This window comes from Anas platyrhynchos, chromosome 3 (genome assembly GCF_047663525.1).
Source record: "Anas platyrhynchos isolate ZD024472 breed Pekin duck chromosome 3, IASCAAS_PekinDuck_T2T, whole genome shotgun sequence".
NCBI classification, from domain to species: domain Eukaryota; kingdom Metazoa; phylum Chordata; class Aves; order Anseriformes; family Anatidae; genus Anas; species Anas platyrhynchos.
The window spans coordinates 101,219,219-101,234,813 of NC_092589.1; the positions used below are offsets into that span (position 1 = coordinate 101,219,219).

General features: G+C 36.6%; 1 protein-coding gene across 8 annotated transcripts in view; it reads left to right on the forward strand.

Moving 5' to 3' along the window:
• TPO (thyroid peroxidase) overlaps positions 1 to 15,595 on the forward strand; it is a 57,246-nt gene that overhangs the window by 18,918 nt on the left and 22,733 nt on the right. For all 8 annotated transcript variants that reach the window (XM_072036401.1, XM_072036397.1, XM_072036399.1 and 5 more), the window contains 3 exons: positions 458 to 664; positions 6,045 to 6,560; positions 14,907 to 15,165. In XM_072036401.1, the coding sequence (XP_071892502.1) occupies positions 458 to 664; positions 6,045 to 6,560; positions 14,907 to 15,165 (982 nt within the window). The remainder of the gene's footprint in view (positions 1 to 457; positions 665 to 6,044; positions 6,561 to 14,906; positions 15,166 to 15,595) is intronic.

The window sequence follows — 15,595 nt, forward strand, 5'->3', positions numbered from 1 at the left end:
CCACAGTATCTGAGGTTGCCCAGCAAAGTCCATTTGTTAAAGGAAAACAGAATAAATAGAAAGAAAACTTTTAAGCTGTCTAAAAGAAATATGCAGTTTTCAAAATTACCTGGAAAGGAACAGATCAAAAATACACTGCCACTGTTCATTTTGCAATATATAGAAAAATTCAGCTGAAACATCTTGAATCTGCTTGTGGCAGAGTTATTTCAGCTCCTGAACAGAAGTAACAGCCTGTCATACATTGGATTTTGTTGGTTTTTATCTCTCTCTTTTTTTTTTTTTTTTTTTTCCCTTTAAGCAAGCTATTAAAAGTACTAAAGTACTCTAGGGAGTACTGGTGGGGGTGGGGTGGATAACTTTTATCACTGCTCCTCCAGCTTTATAGTGTTTTATCATTTTATAAGAAATAAATAAATACTATGTAGCACTCGATGTAATTTATTTCTTTTCCCAGGTTCGTGAGGTGACAAGAAAAATTATTCACGCATCTAATGAGGCTGTTACTGAAGACAATTTGTATTCCGATATCATTATGGTGTGGGGACAGTACATAGACCACGACATTGCATTCACACCACAGAGCACGAGCAGAACTGCCTTTCTAACTGGAATGGAGTGCCAGATGACATGTGAAAAACAAAATCCATGTTTTCCAATAAAGGTAAGATTTTAAATGAATTTCTTCAAGAAAAATTCCAGACTCTAAACAGGCAAGTAATATAAAATACATTAGAGATATGCATACACTAAAGTAATTGCAGGGGAAATGGATAGATCATCAGTAAATAATACAGCATATGCTGATAGAAATATTGAAACCCAGTGTAATTATTAAATGAAACAGGTAAATATTTAAATTGTTTTACAGAAATAACAAACTACAACTACAGTATTTAGTACAAGTATCATAGTTTTCTACCTCTCAACTTTATGATGCAAAGAAACCTTATTAGTCTCCCCCAGTGTTATTTTTCTCACATTTCAAGGTTTCAAATTCCACTGAGGAAAATAGGGAAGTAGTCATAAATAATTCTGTTTTTAAATTGCCAGCCAGATAAAGTGAAAGGAACTTACCTTTACTCACTAAAAGCAAAGATACTTCCAGCAGCTAATACAAACTTTTGAAGAGAGCTACCTTTTCAATGTATGTATAAAATGATCTTCAGGGAGTTGCTGAAACATATATATCACATCTTTGCTTTGGGTAGATGGAAAATATGAATTCAAAGGTTGTTAGAGGGTTAGAAGGAAATTGGTATAAATATAAAATCCTATGTTCTTGTCTGATTAATTTGGAAACAGACATTCCGCCACTCAAAAAATCAAGTAGCAAAGTCAAATCACCTTTTTTGTTTGTGTGTTTCTCAGAGAGCAGACTGTCCATCTCCTCATGCTGTAGGAGATCCCAATGCCCATCTCAGCCCTTGGACTGATGCCCCAGTTTCTGTCCAGAGCAACCTAAATTACTTAGGGCTGAAGTTTGATTACTGACCAGCTTGTCTATGCACTGAAGTTTGTGTAGGGTATAAGTTCCATCAGAACAGAAAACTCTTATTCCCTACCAAATTGTTAACCAACGGAGAAGTATAACATAGTTTCCTTTTCCCTTAAGTGTATCATTCCACTTCCATTACACATAAAGAAAAATATTCTGCTTGCTGTAATGGGAACTGAATCAGTTCCTGTGTTGAAAGGTGGCACATCTTCCACTCAGCAAGATAATCTAAAATTCAGGAAGCCTAAGTAAAATGACTGCCTGGAATTTTACCACAGACGGGTAAATGTTTTCTCTCTTATCCAGCAGATTTGGATTTTTGAAAGTTGGCAGTCATAGCTTGAGAGAGTTCAGAAAGAGCACAGAGATCTTAAAGAATCACATTCTCAGGACACATCTGAAGTATCCAATATATGAATGACTGGTTTTTAATAGTTCATTAATGTGACCAGAGGAACTACTTCGTGAACATTGAAACAAAATGCTAATAATATAACTAGAACTATATCCCCCTAGAACTGATTTTCTCATGTAATCCTGCTAAAATCCATCTGATAAATATTTGGAAATCAGCCATGGTTACTTTCATGGAATCATAGAATGGTTTGGTTGGAAGGGACCTTAAAAATCAACTAATCCCAACCCCTCTGCCATTGGCTGGGACACCTCCCACTAGACCAGGTCACTCAAATCCCCATCCAGCCTGGCCTTGAACACTTCCAGGGATGGGGCATCCCTTTCATACATTTAATATTTTCATATAAGTCATCCCTTTCATACATTTAATGCTTTCATACAGTCATCCTCCATATGAAGACACTGCATCTGGTTTCCAAAGTCAGTAAAACTGATAGCATATAGTCCATACATGCAAACAGAAAAGATGCCAATTGCACTCTCGCTGTGTTCCTAGAAAGTGGCAGTCAAGGGAAAATTCATCCATAAGGAGAGGACAAAAGTACTTCTCTGGGCACTCTGAGCCATAAGGCCTCTCTGGGTGTTTCACCAGGGAAAAGCAGCTCCTGCCTGCACATGTTAGGGAAGCTGTCTAGAAAATATTTTGTGTCAATGCAATTTAATGACAGTTTGGAAGTTGCAGTAGAACATATTAAGAATGTGTAGGTAGCAGGAAACATTACAATTTTCTGTTCTGGCCATTTTCATAGTAAAAGCTATACAGAGACACCCAGTAATTCTCACACCAAAGCTATAGCTTCTGGTAGAGCCTGAACATCTATTTTTGGTATCTCTTTGGAATCCCATAGTATGAAGAAAATGAAAAAAGAAAAAAAAAGAAAAAAAAAGTTTTTATGTGTTTTTCAGCAGCCTGACACATGGAACTGAGATGCTGAGATAACCTGTCATTCCACAGGTGATTATTTCAGATTGAGGCTGAGATAATCATGAGGCATTAGAAAGACTTATCGTCTTTATTCAGTATTAATTACATTGCTGACATTAAGATAGGCATAGTGCATACACATAGTCAGACTCAATCCTGAAATGCTTTCATTCAGTTAGTTCAACTACAGAAGAGGTGGAAAAGAAAAAGAAACACAGAAAAGTGAGGAGATTTGCAAAAGGTGATGTGTAACATGACAGGTTCCTGTCTCAGCTACAAATGGATTAGTCTGTGCACTCAACAGCCAGCAAAGTGAGCACCTGCCTTTTTCCTGTATTTCAGAGGTAAAAACTCACTGTCAGATGGGGACCCTGACTCTTCTCTAAGCTTCATGTCCCAAAATACACGTTTATGTCTTCCTTGCTGGCATACCTATATAAAACATAAGCTTTTGTTTTGTTTTGAGTACTGCAAAAATCCTATTACAAGGATGCCATTTGCCAAAGGAAAAAGAAAAAATATTTAAAAAGATTTTTCTTTAAATGCAATAATGGTTTAGACATCATGGTACCCTGAAACAGTTAGTGATTCCTGCACATCCAAAAAAAAATTCACTCCAAGCAGATTTAAACGCACAAAACAGTTAGCAATTAATCAGTTTAAATCAACATGTAGCTGTAGCAGGAAAAATACTGTGGCCAGAGAGGGATTTTTTATTTTTTTTTTCTGACTTTTCCCCCTCTAAAACTATACAAAGAAAAAAATCAATATGAATATTCTATATCAGTTTTGGAGAAAAATGTAATTCTGTACCTATTTCAGCAGAAGGTTTTTATTTTTCTCAGATTATTTTTGATGTCATTTGAATAATAACATACAGAATCTCTCATTTGCACATTCAGCTGCTGGCTGCACGTTGCTTACCCCACGAAAAGGGAAAGTACTACATTATGCAGTTCTGCCAGTCCCTTAATGTTCATTACTGCTGCTTTTCTCCACTGGGGCACAGAACAATTTGAATTGAAATTGCAGAGGCAGTTAACCAAAGATTAATCAGTATGAGCTTCATTCACTGTTGATATGTTTTGTTGTGAGCCTCACTGCTTAACAACTTGAAGGTGGCTCATACATTTTTCCCAGTGATACCTGAATTCTTCCAGGCTTCCCTGATAAATAGAAGAAGGAGGCACTCAGACACATACAACATTGCAGCTGCCAAGTTCGTGTATTTGTAGTGTGAGACAAGCTTCTTGTTTATATTATCAGCTGAAGAGAAAAAAAAAAATTGAAAGGGACTTAATCATAGAGAAAAATACTAAGTGGAAAACCCAAGGAAGTAAAATCACTGATTTTAGCAATCAGTGAAAGAAAGAAAAAGAAATTATGTATTTCCTTCAGAAATAGCCTACTTTATTTTGTTAAAACTTAACCAGTGGAAAAATATTCATAGAAGTTCTTTACCAAACAAAACTTGAAAAACAAATGAAACCCTTTCTTAACTTAAATGTTCTGTTGATATCAATCCCTACTGGCTCAAGTTCTCAGTAATAAGAAAATATTACTTGGCATAATAAGTAAGGTAATAAAGTTGTTAAACAAAGCTCATTAATTCCATTTCAAAGTTGCCCTGTTACTTTTATCACAATTAAGGAACTGTTCGGAACTTTTGGTTCAGAACTGGTCCCTTCAGTGTTAAAAGTACAAAGAATAAATTATATCATTTTATATAGCTTTTGAAGTGTCATGTGCCAAAGAGTTTTTTCAAAAATGAACAGCAAGCAAAATAGAAAGAAAAAATATTAGCTCAGGGGTCTGCACAAAACATTTTTTATTAGTCAAATATTTGAAGACTTATTTGTTTCGAGCTATTTAAGCAGCTGTTCTAAGTGTTATCTGTACCTATTTCATATTGGCCTGTTGATAGGAAAACACTAGTTTTATACTTGATGAAACTCAGACTTCATTTTTTAATAATTTTAACTGATGTTAATCTTTTTTTTTGAAACTCATGGAACTGACTTACAGCTATGGCTTATTGTGTTGCTGCATAATGAACTGTTGTTAAAATTTGGAAATAAAGCTCTTTTCTGAAAAACAAAGTTTATAAAGCAAATATGCATTAGATAATGAAGATAGATTTCAGTCATTTTGAAACCTAATGATTTTTGGTGTATATTCTTTGAAATAGAATTGCTAGCCTGAGCTTTTCTCTTAGATATCCTACCATGCACATAAAACCTTTCTTGCATTTCCTCTCTCTGCTCCCTCCAACATCTCTGCTCCCCTCCCTACAGCTGTTAAGGCTGTACATACCACTTTAAGTACTCTCCAGTAGCAAAACTTCCAGCTTTCTGATTTAGGCTGTATTCTACCCTTGTGTATTATGTGTACCTCAAGATCCCATTAGACAATTCTCACATGTCTTTCCCATGCCCTTTACCTGCATTTGGAATAGTTGACCGAATGACAGGTTGGTTAAAACCTCTGATTAGCAGACAAATACTGGATCACCATTTGACCTCAGTTTCTTGGTTGTCTGTGGATCAAAGGGCTGGGAAGAGTTTCACTTCAGAAGGACTATAAAAAGCAGTCTTTGCTTTTTATAAGGACAGTCAGAATTGCAAGACACTTGCAAGACAGCTGTCCCTGTAAAATAATGTGGGAGAATGCTTGTGGAGGACCAGCAGAGTGAATAGTTATATATGTATTTTTCAGTTAGGAAACCAAATTAAAATAGTATAGAAACAATGCTTTTACGGCACACTGCTGCAGACTGACACTCTTCATTATATTTTTATGTACACATGTAAACCTGCAGTTTCATTTGGTGTTCAGTACAACATAATTTGACCAGATGTTCACATCTCCACTGTGATACATTTTGTGAGGAATTTTAATTGTGAAGACAGAAAAATTCAGGCATAGAACTTCTCAAAAAGGGTTACCTCAGTAACCTGATCTTATGCTAAAGGTTTTTATTTTATTATTTTTTTCTGTCTTGTCTTAAAAATAATTGAATTATATTTTCACTTCAATCTGAGAGGTAAGAAAATGATCTCTGTGAGTTTAGAGAATGTCACTCCAGTAGATGAGATCTGGAGGACAGATGAAAACAGAGATGGAACAGAAATATTTACACAAACCTTAATTAAACATCCACAGCTATGGTGCCTATAGCTCAGGAAATACTTTTTTGTTACACAGGTAACTGCCAATGACACATTATCCACAGGGATGGATTGCCTGCCCTTCTACCGCTCATCTCCTGCATGCAGCACTGGTGATCATAGTATTCTTTTTGGAAATCTGTCAGCCCCAAATCCAAGACAACAGATAAATGGTTTAACATCTTTCCTTGATGCTTCTACTGTCTATGGCAGCACCCCTGCTGTTGAAAACAAGCTGAGGAATTTAACAAGTGAAGAAGGTCTTCTTAGAATAAACAGTAAATATTATGACAACAATCGGGAATACCTACCCTATACAGACCGGGTCCCATCACCGTGTGCACAGGACTCAAATGCAAGTGAAGATGAAAGGGTTGAGTGTTTAATGGCTGGGGACAGCCGATCAAGTGAGGTGACATCTCTGGCAGCCATGCACACACTGTGGCTAAGAGAGCACAACCGCCTGGCCCGGGCCCTCAAAGCCATCAACAGACACTGGAGTGCTGAGATGGTCTACCAAGAAGCACGGAAAATTGTCGGAGCTCTCCATCAGGTGGGATGTTTAGTTGCTTAACAACACGTTGCAGTGTTGGTTGCAGTGTAGAGCAGAACCAGCCACAGAAGTTCAGATATGTTTCTGAGTGGCTTAGGAGATCATATTAGCTTTTCTGTGCCAACTCTTTCTGTGCTTCCACTTTGGCATGTTTAAAGTTCGCTCTGTTCTCCACTTTCCTGAATTCAATGTCTTCCTCCTTGGTTTGTTCATATCCCAGATCTGAGTGCTCTGATTTTAATGGAAATTTCTACTCTGCTTCATCTTTCTGCAGATTTCTCCTGTGTCTATTTTGTCTATTGAAGTCTATTCCTTTTCAGATGCATTTCTTTGCAATTTTGGTGTTTTTAGGTTGGTTGGTTTGGTTGGTTGGTTGGTTGGTTTGGTTTTGTTCCTTTGGTTGGTAAAGGAATCAATAGCTCTTTAGCTATGTTTCTCCATTTGTATAGTGCCTGAAATATTTATTTTCTTATAATAATTATATAAAGAAGTAACTTCCCCGTGTAAAAATGCTTGTGAATTCCTTAATGCTGTATTAATATATAAAATTCAAGGTCTAATCTAGATCTCTATAGGATATATTTGTATAGGAGGCAGGAGAAATTAACATGCAAAAAGTACATAAAAGACCATAAGAATGTTTATATTACACCTGTGAATAAGAAAATCTATTCCTGCTCAGTATTTTCTCTATCTCTATCTCTTTCTCTTTCTCTTGCTCTTGCTCTTGCTCTTGCTCTTGCTCTTGCTCTTGCTCTTCTTTTTTTTCTTTTTTTTTTAATTTTATTTTATTTTCCTCACAGTCACAGTTCATATGCTCATTGTGGACAGCTTCTGCACCTGCAGAATACAGTATAAACTAGAGTGATCAAGCACGGTTCAGAGAAGCAAACTGATCAGACAACGCTTCATGCTCATACAGCCTCTTTTACTTCCCAAGTTCACACCAATCCCTCCTTTTCACCACCTTTATCCCCATTGCTGAATACACCAGTGTTTCACACATTCCAACAGTCACCAGTGTTTTACACATTCCAACAATGCAATTTTTTAATATTGCATGCATGCCAAGTTTTACACAGTCCCCTCTTCTCCTTGCATCCCACCATGAGTCCTACCTCCTGTTAGCCTTATTTCAAAGATAATCCTGTTAGCACTCATTTAGCTTGCCCAACATTCAGGTGACAATTTCTTTCATTGTCTCATCTTGATGGGTTTATCCTCGAGTTTGGGGTATGGCCACTCTCTTTGGTTGCCATAGAGAGCAGCCAGTCCCTCAAGCTCCTTTTTGATAGTTTGGGTACTCAGGTTACTCCACCTGGCATTGCTCCTCTGATCTTCACCAGGACTTTTGCTTTTATTCATCATTAATGTTATATCCGGACCAGAATAAATTGGAAGCTAGATGACTTTCATATGTTTTCTGACTATTAGAAAGAGATTATTTGGTGTCAAACAATGACAGTTTTGAAGTTAAATTGGGGAAGAGGTAGGAAAATATCACTATTACAATAAAACACATATCCTTTCTTCTGTCAGAAGTTTTAGTTAAGAGAATATGCATAATACTTCCTGTAAGAAACCACCTTCCTTCTCTGGCGTGTTGTTATTTGCACTTAAAGTCAGATAATCTCAGAAAAATAACATTAATTTAATTTAGTCAGACCTTTTGAAAAAATTGGCTTTTTTTTTTTTTTTTTTTTTTTTTATATATATCATAGAATATCCTGAGTTGGAAGGGACCCTTAAGGATCATCAAGTCCAACTCTTGACACCGCACAGGTCTACCCAAAAGTTCAGACCATGTGACTAAGTGCACAGTCCAATCTCTTCTTAAATTCAGACAGGCTCGGTGCAGTGACCACTTCCCTGGGGAGCCTGTTCCAGTGTGCAACCACCCTCTCTGTGAAGAACCCCCTCCTGATGTCAAGCCTAAATTTCCCCTGCCTCAGCTTAACCCCATTCCCGTGGGTCCTGTCACTGGTGTTAATGGAGAAAAGGTCTCCTGCCTCTTGACACCCCCTTACGAGGAAGTTGTAGACTGTGATGAGGTCTCCCCTCAGCCTCCTCTTCTCCAGGCTGAACAGGCCCAGTGCCCTCAGCCGTTCCTCATACGTCTTCCCCTCCAGGCCTTTCACCATCTTCGTAGCCCTCCTCTGGACACTCTCCAACAGTTTCATGTCCTTTTTATACTGTGGTGCCCAGAACTGCACACAGTACTCGAGGTGAGGCCTCACCAGCGCAGAGTAGAGCGGGACAATCACTTCCCTTGACCTGCTAGCGATGCCATGCCTGATGCACCCCAGGACACGGTTGGCCCTCCTGGCTGCCAGGGCACACTGCTGGCTCATATTCAAGTTGCTGTCTACCACGACCCCCAGATCCCTCTCCTCTAGGCTGCTCTCCAGCGTCTCATCGCCCAGTCTGTACGTGCAGCCAGGGTTTCCCCATCCCAGGTGCAGGACCTGGCACTTGCTCTTATTGAACTTCACGCGGTTGGTGATCGCCCAGCTCTCCAACCTATCCAGATCCCTCTGCAAGGCCTTTCCACCCTCATTCGAGTCCACAACTCCTCCAAGTTTGGTGTCATCAGCAAACTTGCTCAAAATACCTTCTATTCCTACATCCAGATCGTTTATAAAAATATTGAAAAGTACCGGCCCTAAAATGGAGCCTTGAGGGACCCCACTAGTGACCGCCCGCCAGCCTGACGCAGCCCCATTTACCATAACCCTTTGGGCCCTGCCCGTTAGCCAATTGCTCACCCATCGTATGATGTTTTTATTTAGCTGTATGGTGGACATTTTGTCCAGTAGGATCCTATGGGAAACCGTGTCAAAAGCCTTGCTGAAGTCCAAAAAAATCACATCAGCTCCAAAAAAATCACATCAGCAATATTATATATAACATATATATATTACTTACTTTAACTGTGTCAGCTCCTTTACTGTAAATGTGCTCTTTGCTTAAAATAATTTCACTAAGTCAAAATGGTTGTTAGTATTTGTTAGAAGAAAAGTGGAAATCCAAAAGCAGACTTCTGTGTGTTCAAGTACTTCTGATCTATGTCCAGTAGCATTATGGCCTGAAAGAAAATACTTTGTGCAAGGCAATATGCTCCATAAATCTGGGCTACTCATTATCTCTACCAGTATCACAGTCTAATGAGATTTGCTTATGGCTCATTAGAATTGTGATTCAGTTATATCTGGCTAGTTCAGAGATATTCATTTAAGAGAGATAATTGGAGTATCTCTGTTAATGTGGTATGCTAACCAGCACAGTAATGACAGCTGTAGCTGAAGTTACCTTGAAATCTCCACTCAGTTATTTCAGTTGCTACACATTTCTCAAATTCTCTCTTTTTGGAATGAATAATTTCAAACATAATTTTTGCCTGCTGCTATGTAATTATAGGGAATTGAACAAAAAGCCTTCCTTTTCTTTCTAGAATAAGGAAATAAAAAAATAATATATATATATATAGAGAGAGAGAGACCATGCTTTTCCTCCTAGATGCTTTCTGACAGCATAAATAGCTCTAGTGGCAAGCATTTAATAGTAGGAACCTGACAAAGTTACTAAACATAGCAATTGCCTGTTATTGTCTTGGACAAAACTGACTTTTTGTTTGCACTGTTGGCATGTTTCATTGGTAAGTAGTAGTTTATATAAGCCATAACAATGGTTAATTCCCTTCTTGTATTTTATGTGAAAGACACATACTTAACTCTAAACTATACTGCAATATGCTGTAGTAAAATATATATACCTTGGTTTATACAGTGTTTTGTGAAAAGAAAGAAAGAAACAAACAAAATACATTTTTTTTTTTTTATTGTAACCTGCTTAAAAAAATGAAACCAGCTCCTTGTTTCAGTTATTCTTATTTTGACCTGCGACAACAGAATGAGCAGAATTAGGACACAGAATCACAAAATGGTTAATGTTGGAAGAACTCCTTTAAAGATATTTGAGGGAAAATAGTTTACATTTGTTTTTCCTTTAAACAAAACGTGTAGACAAAATAGGAAAAAACATTCAGCTATGGAACTGCTAGTCTTTACATTGCTGTTCCATATATACATGGTTTGCAAGTTGAAAATGCATGCATGTGCATGTATGTGCATCACATTCTGATGTGCTGTTTGGATTGTGAATGCCGAATGAAGTGGCACTAGTCAAAGAGTGATGCAAGAGTTTCACAGATCAGTTTGATTCAAATTCTCTTTAATTTATCATGATTTCAGAGAAGAATCTCTGAAATAATGGTGTTACTGCCAGTTAATCCCACCTGTAGCTGACAGTTGCATTTAGTTTTCAGTTTGTAGTTTTTTTTTTCTCTTCCTTCTATACCTTCTTGTGTTCTTGAAGTATCTTACATCCTTACTTCTCTGCCTTATACTTATGGGTGGGTTGAAAATCGGTCTCTTAAGTAGCTGACATTAACTGAAGTAAAATTATAGGGTTCAACATGGCTAACGTGGATGAAACTTGTTTGTGAAACTGGATCATTAAATAACTCCTCTCAGAGCTTAAACTTAAACTATGAAATGATAGATAAAAAAGAGATAAATAATAAATATTATAAAAGAATGTGTTTCATTCTAACATAACTCATGGCTATAAAAAGTATAGTTCAGACTATTGACTGAGCCATTATAATGTGTTCGTTATTTATTGGGACTTGAACTTTCATACAATCAATCTTTATAAAAGTGTTTAGGGCTTCAATATCAGCTGTAAATCCTTTAATATTTACTATGGGAATTTCAAACAGCTGTATGTAGTACTTTAAGAGATTAAACACAATCAATATATTTGCCTGTTCTCTGTTTTAGGAAAGAAAGTCTGCTGAACCTAATGAGGAAGTAATATGAATTTCTATATCTCTTGCACCTAATTTGAGATTGCTTTTAACGTGAACAAAAAAAAAAAAAAACAAATCTCAAAAATAGTATGAAATTACATAACTTATTTTCAATTAACTAATGTATGGATGAATTCCACTGGAGGTTGCCCATCCTGGAAGCAAATCCAGTCAGGATGCTTGCTGAGTTCATAAGGACATTTCATAGAATCATAGAATCATAGAATATCCTGAGTTGGAAGGGACCCTTAAGGATCATCAAGTCCAACTCTTGACACCGCACAGGTCTACCCAGAAGTTCAGACCATGTGACTAAGTGCACAGTCCAATCTCTTCTTAAATTCAGTCAGGCTCGGTGCAGTGACCACTTCCCTGGGGAGCCTGTTCCAGTGTGCAACCACTCTCTGTGAAGAACCCCCTCCTGATGTCAAGCCTAAACTTCCCCTGCCTCAGCTTAACCCCATTCCCGCGGGTCCTGTCACTGGTGTTAATGGAGAAAAGGTCTCCTGCCTCTCGACACCCCCTTACGAGGAAGTTGTAGACTGCGATGAGGTCTCCCCTCAGCCTCCTCTTCTCCAGGCTGAACAGGCCCAGTGAACATTCAAATGTCACATTCAGTGACATTTCAGAATCCCTGTTGCAATTCCACCTTCTGAATGAGAATGATGTTGCCTTTCACATAAAGCCTGTCTGACTTTGCATAGCATTTGTATTTGCAGGTCAAGATTTAGTTATTTTCTATACACAGTGTATAGATTCATCATGCTATGATGAATCCATACAAGGCCTCTTCTGACAGTGTTATTATTTAGATTCTCTCTGGATAATTACCAGATGTTTGATTGTATTGCTAGGAAATCAGAATTTTATTTTCTCTGACATGACTAAGTTAATAACATTTAAATACTGTTTATACTTCTATTACTATCTGGTCATACAGGCTATTAAAATCATTTAAATACAGAGCACATGGCTTCTATTTAAGACAGTGCTCATTTTCCATCATTTTTTACTAAATTATACCTTTGAAACAATGACTGTCTTGAGATAGTAGAAATATTGACACTATTGATTAAAGTTAACTTCTTTATGAAGTTTCTATGGAATTCTGAGTTGATTCTATGAGGTGCTAAATGTCTCTTAAGAGGAACTAGGATTACCACTAATCCACTAATGTCATAAATGTCACAAAGAGCTGAGATCACACCCAAAGTTAACTTATTCTTTATAAATAGATCAAAAGAAGTAACAAATGGCAGCATGGTTCATTGTAGTTGCTTGTACTTTCTTTGTATAGAACTACCTCTTTCTGGTTCTGATTTTACTGACATATTTTTAGACGAGAATGTTACCTCTTTTCCACAGAAGAATCTCACCTGTGGAAGAAAAACTGTATTGAATGAAAGTATTATGCTTATTTATGCCAAATGTGAAAGGGAAAAAACCTTTCAAATAATTCTTTCATAGCAGGGAGTACATGCAAAATAATTTTAAGAAAAATAATTTTGCTGTTTCTGAGCCGTTTACACCTTATTTAAAACTTGTATATGTGTCAGTTAGAACCTGTAGTGAGCCTCTCCTTGTTTTCATGCAGACAAATTTAGGTAAAGTATGTTCAGAGTCTACATGAAGGATGCTACATGCTACTTTGGATATGGTTCTCTGTCACATTCCAGATTCTTTCTGTCAGTATCATTTTTCTGCTTTATCACCTTAGTTTGTATTGTCTAAAGATCACTTCTACTTGATGGAGCTTTTTTTTAAACATCATGTTTCCATCAAATATATGTCTCTCCTAGCTCAAGGCAGGTATATGACTCCTTTTTACCTTTAGCCTTTTAGTTTTCATGTCTAGAAACAACAATCCCTCTTTCCCTGTCAAGGAAACATAAAATTCAGATCTTGCCTCTGGAGCAAATGAAAAATCTGAATTGCCCTTTTGTTTGGGCAATCTGGCCTTTATGGGTTGCTTAGCTTCAGATTTCATTTACAATGAGCCAAAAAAAAATGAGAGTCATATCAGGATGTTTGTGTCCAGGGCTGATCTAGAGCTATTTAAGGTCTCTGCATGTCTGTTAAGATGATGGCAAAAAATACTTATATTCTTTTCTACCCATTCTTTTGAATTTGTGGGTACAGGTGCCTCATTCATGCTTCTAAATCACACTTAACCCCAAGTCAAGATGAATGAGACTTGGAAAATCTGTATTTCTGCCCTTTGTAGTAATGAAACAATGTGTCATTATCTTACCTATAAAAAACTAACTAAATCTAAAATTAGAAGGAATTGTTAGTTTGCAAAACCTTTGGGAATGTAGGAAAAGGTTAACTTCTCCAATGACAACGTATTAATTTCCAGCAATCATTTAATTTTAATATTAAGCTGTATTAAAGGACCAGCAAAGGGAATTCTAACTTATTCTTTCAAATAGTGTGTTTGCTTCATGACCTAACTTAACATATCTGAAAACATAAAGATTTTGTGAGCTCTGCCTTATGTGAAAAGTGTGTGAATTCTGAAGGGGCTTGTTTGTCTCTGTGTCATGTTCAAAATAAAGATACAAGTTTCTCATACAGTCATTTTGTGACATCTAGCTTTTCAGTATTCACTATACCAAGCTCAAAGTACATTTACTCAAAGTATATTTTACTGCACAGTATATTGAATCTATAATGTGTTTTGTTGAATTCACTATGCTTCATATTCATCCTGTTATGCTTTATTGAGTGCAGTGTAATCTTTAGCCTATAATACTTTCATTTTATTTGGTACATTAGATATTTTTCCACTTTTTTTTTTTTTTTTTCTCAGTATTACCTATATGATTTTTTTTGTCATGCGACTAATACTATCATATTGCAAAACATTTGTCAGAAAGTGTTTATCACCATTTTCATTTTTGAAGTGTGTTTTTTAGGAGTCTATAAATTGGCTTAAGTTTAGTATAAAATGTCTGCCAAGGGATTCTTGGCATCAGTATTTTAAAGTTTGGATATTTAAAATATTCAGTAAAGAGGATTTGTGTCACATATATATGTCTGAAAATAGAATCTGTTCCTATCAACAACCGTTCATGAATGTTTTTATAGTAATTCATGCTTTCCTTTCTCTTTTTAAGGGCATTATAATTTATGCTATCACAATCCAGGTTTAGGAGCAGAGCTCCTAAGGGCTAGATTTACCCCCTTTGGACTGGAAGTGAGCAATATTGGTACTCTCTGCTGAGGATGGTTTGTCTAGCTTTTTAGGTAGGAGGTTAAAGGAACCTCACTAGTGTACTTAACCCTGCCACTGGTTCTCTTCAGTCATTTTTCTACTGACTATAACAAGTACATTATTATTTACCAACTCACTTGTTCATCATGCTAAATGCTTGGGAATAGATGAGTGATGAAAAAGGCATTCTATACATATAAATCTTTACTTTTCAACTATCAAAACACTGAATGATATGTTTCTTTTTCTTTTCTTTCAGATTATTACTTTAAGAGATTACATTCCCAAAATTATTGGTCCAGATGCTTTTAATCAGTATATTGGCCTATATACAGGTTATGATCCCACAGTAAATCCTACAGTTTCTAACATATTTTCAACAGCTGCTTTTCGTTTTGGTCATGCAACAATCCAACCAATAGTAAGGCGATTGAATGCACAGTATTTAGATGATCCAGAACTCCCAAATCTTCATTTGCATGAAGTTTTCTTTAGTCCATGGAGGCTCATTAAAGAAGGTATGTTTTTATTTAAACTGTTGTTTTATGTATGTGTGTGGAGAGTGGGGGCAGGGGGAATGGGGTTGTTTTGTTTGTTTCCCCCAGAATATTATAACTTCTAAGGTTACTGGTCTTAAGGTAAGAATAGGAACATTTATTTAATTACATCACTGATTTAGGCTGTTGAACAGGTTCCAGATAATTAATACTGGAACAATTGTTTTAGGTAAATAGTCCACTGAATCAGACAGAAATTACTCTTCAGATTAAATCAATCTGGTAGATTGACAATAAATTGATGATATCTTATATATATATTTTTTTGGGGATACATGTATTATCAGGTTTAAAATTTTCTTATACCAGAAGAAACAGGTGGAGCCTTTTCATAAGATTACCACTCTTAAGTCAACCTGAAGCAATTTTTTGCATTTGTTTGAATATAAAA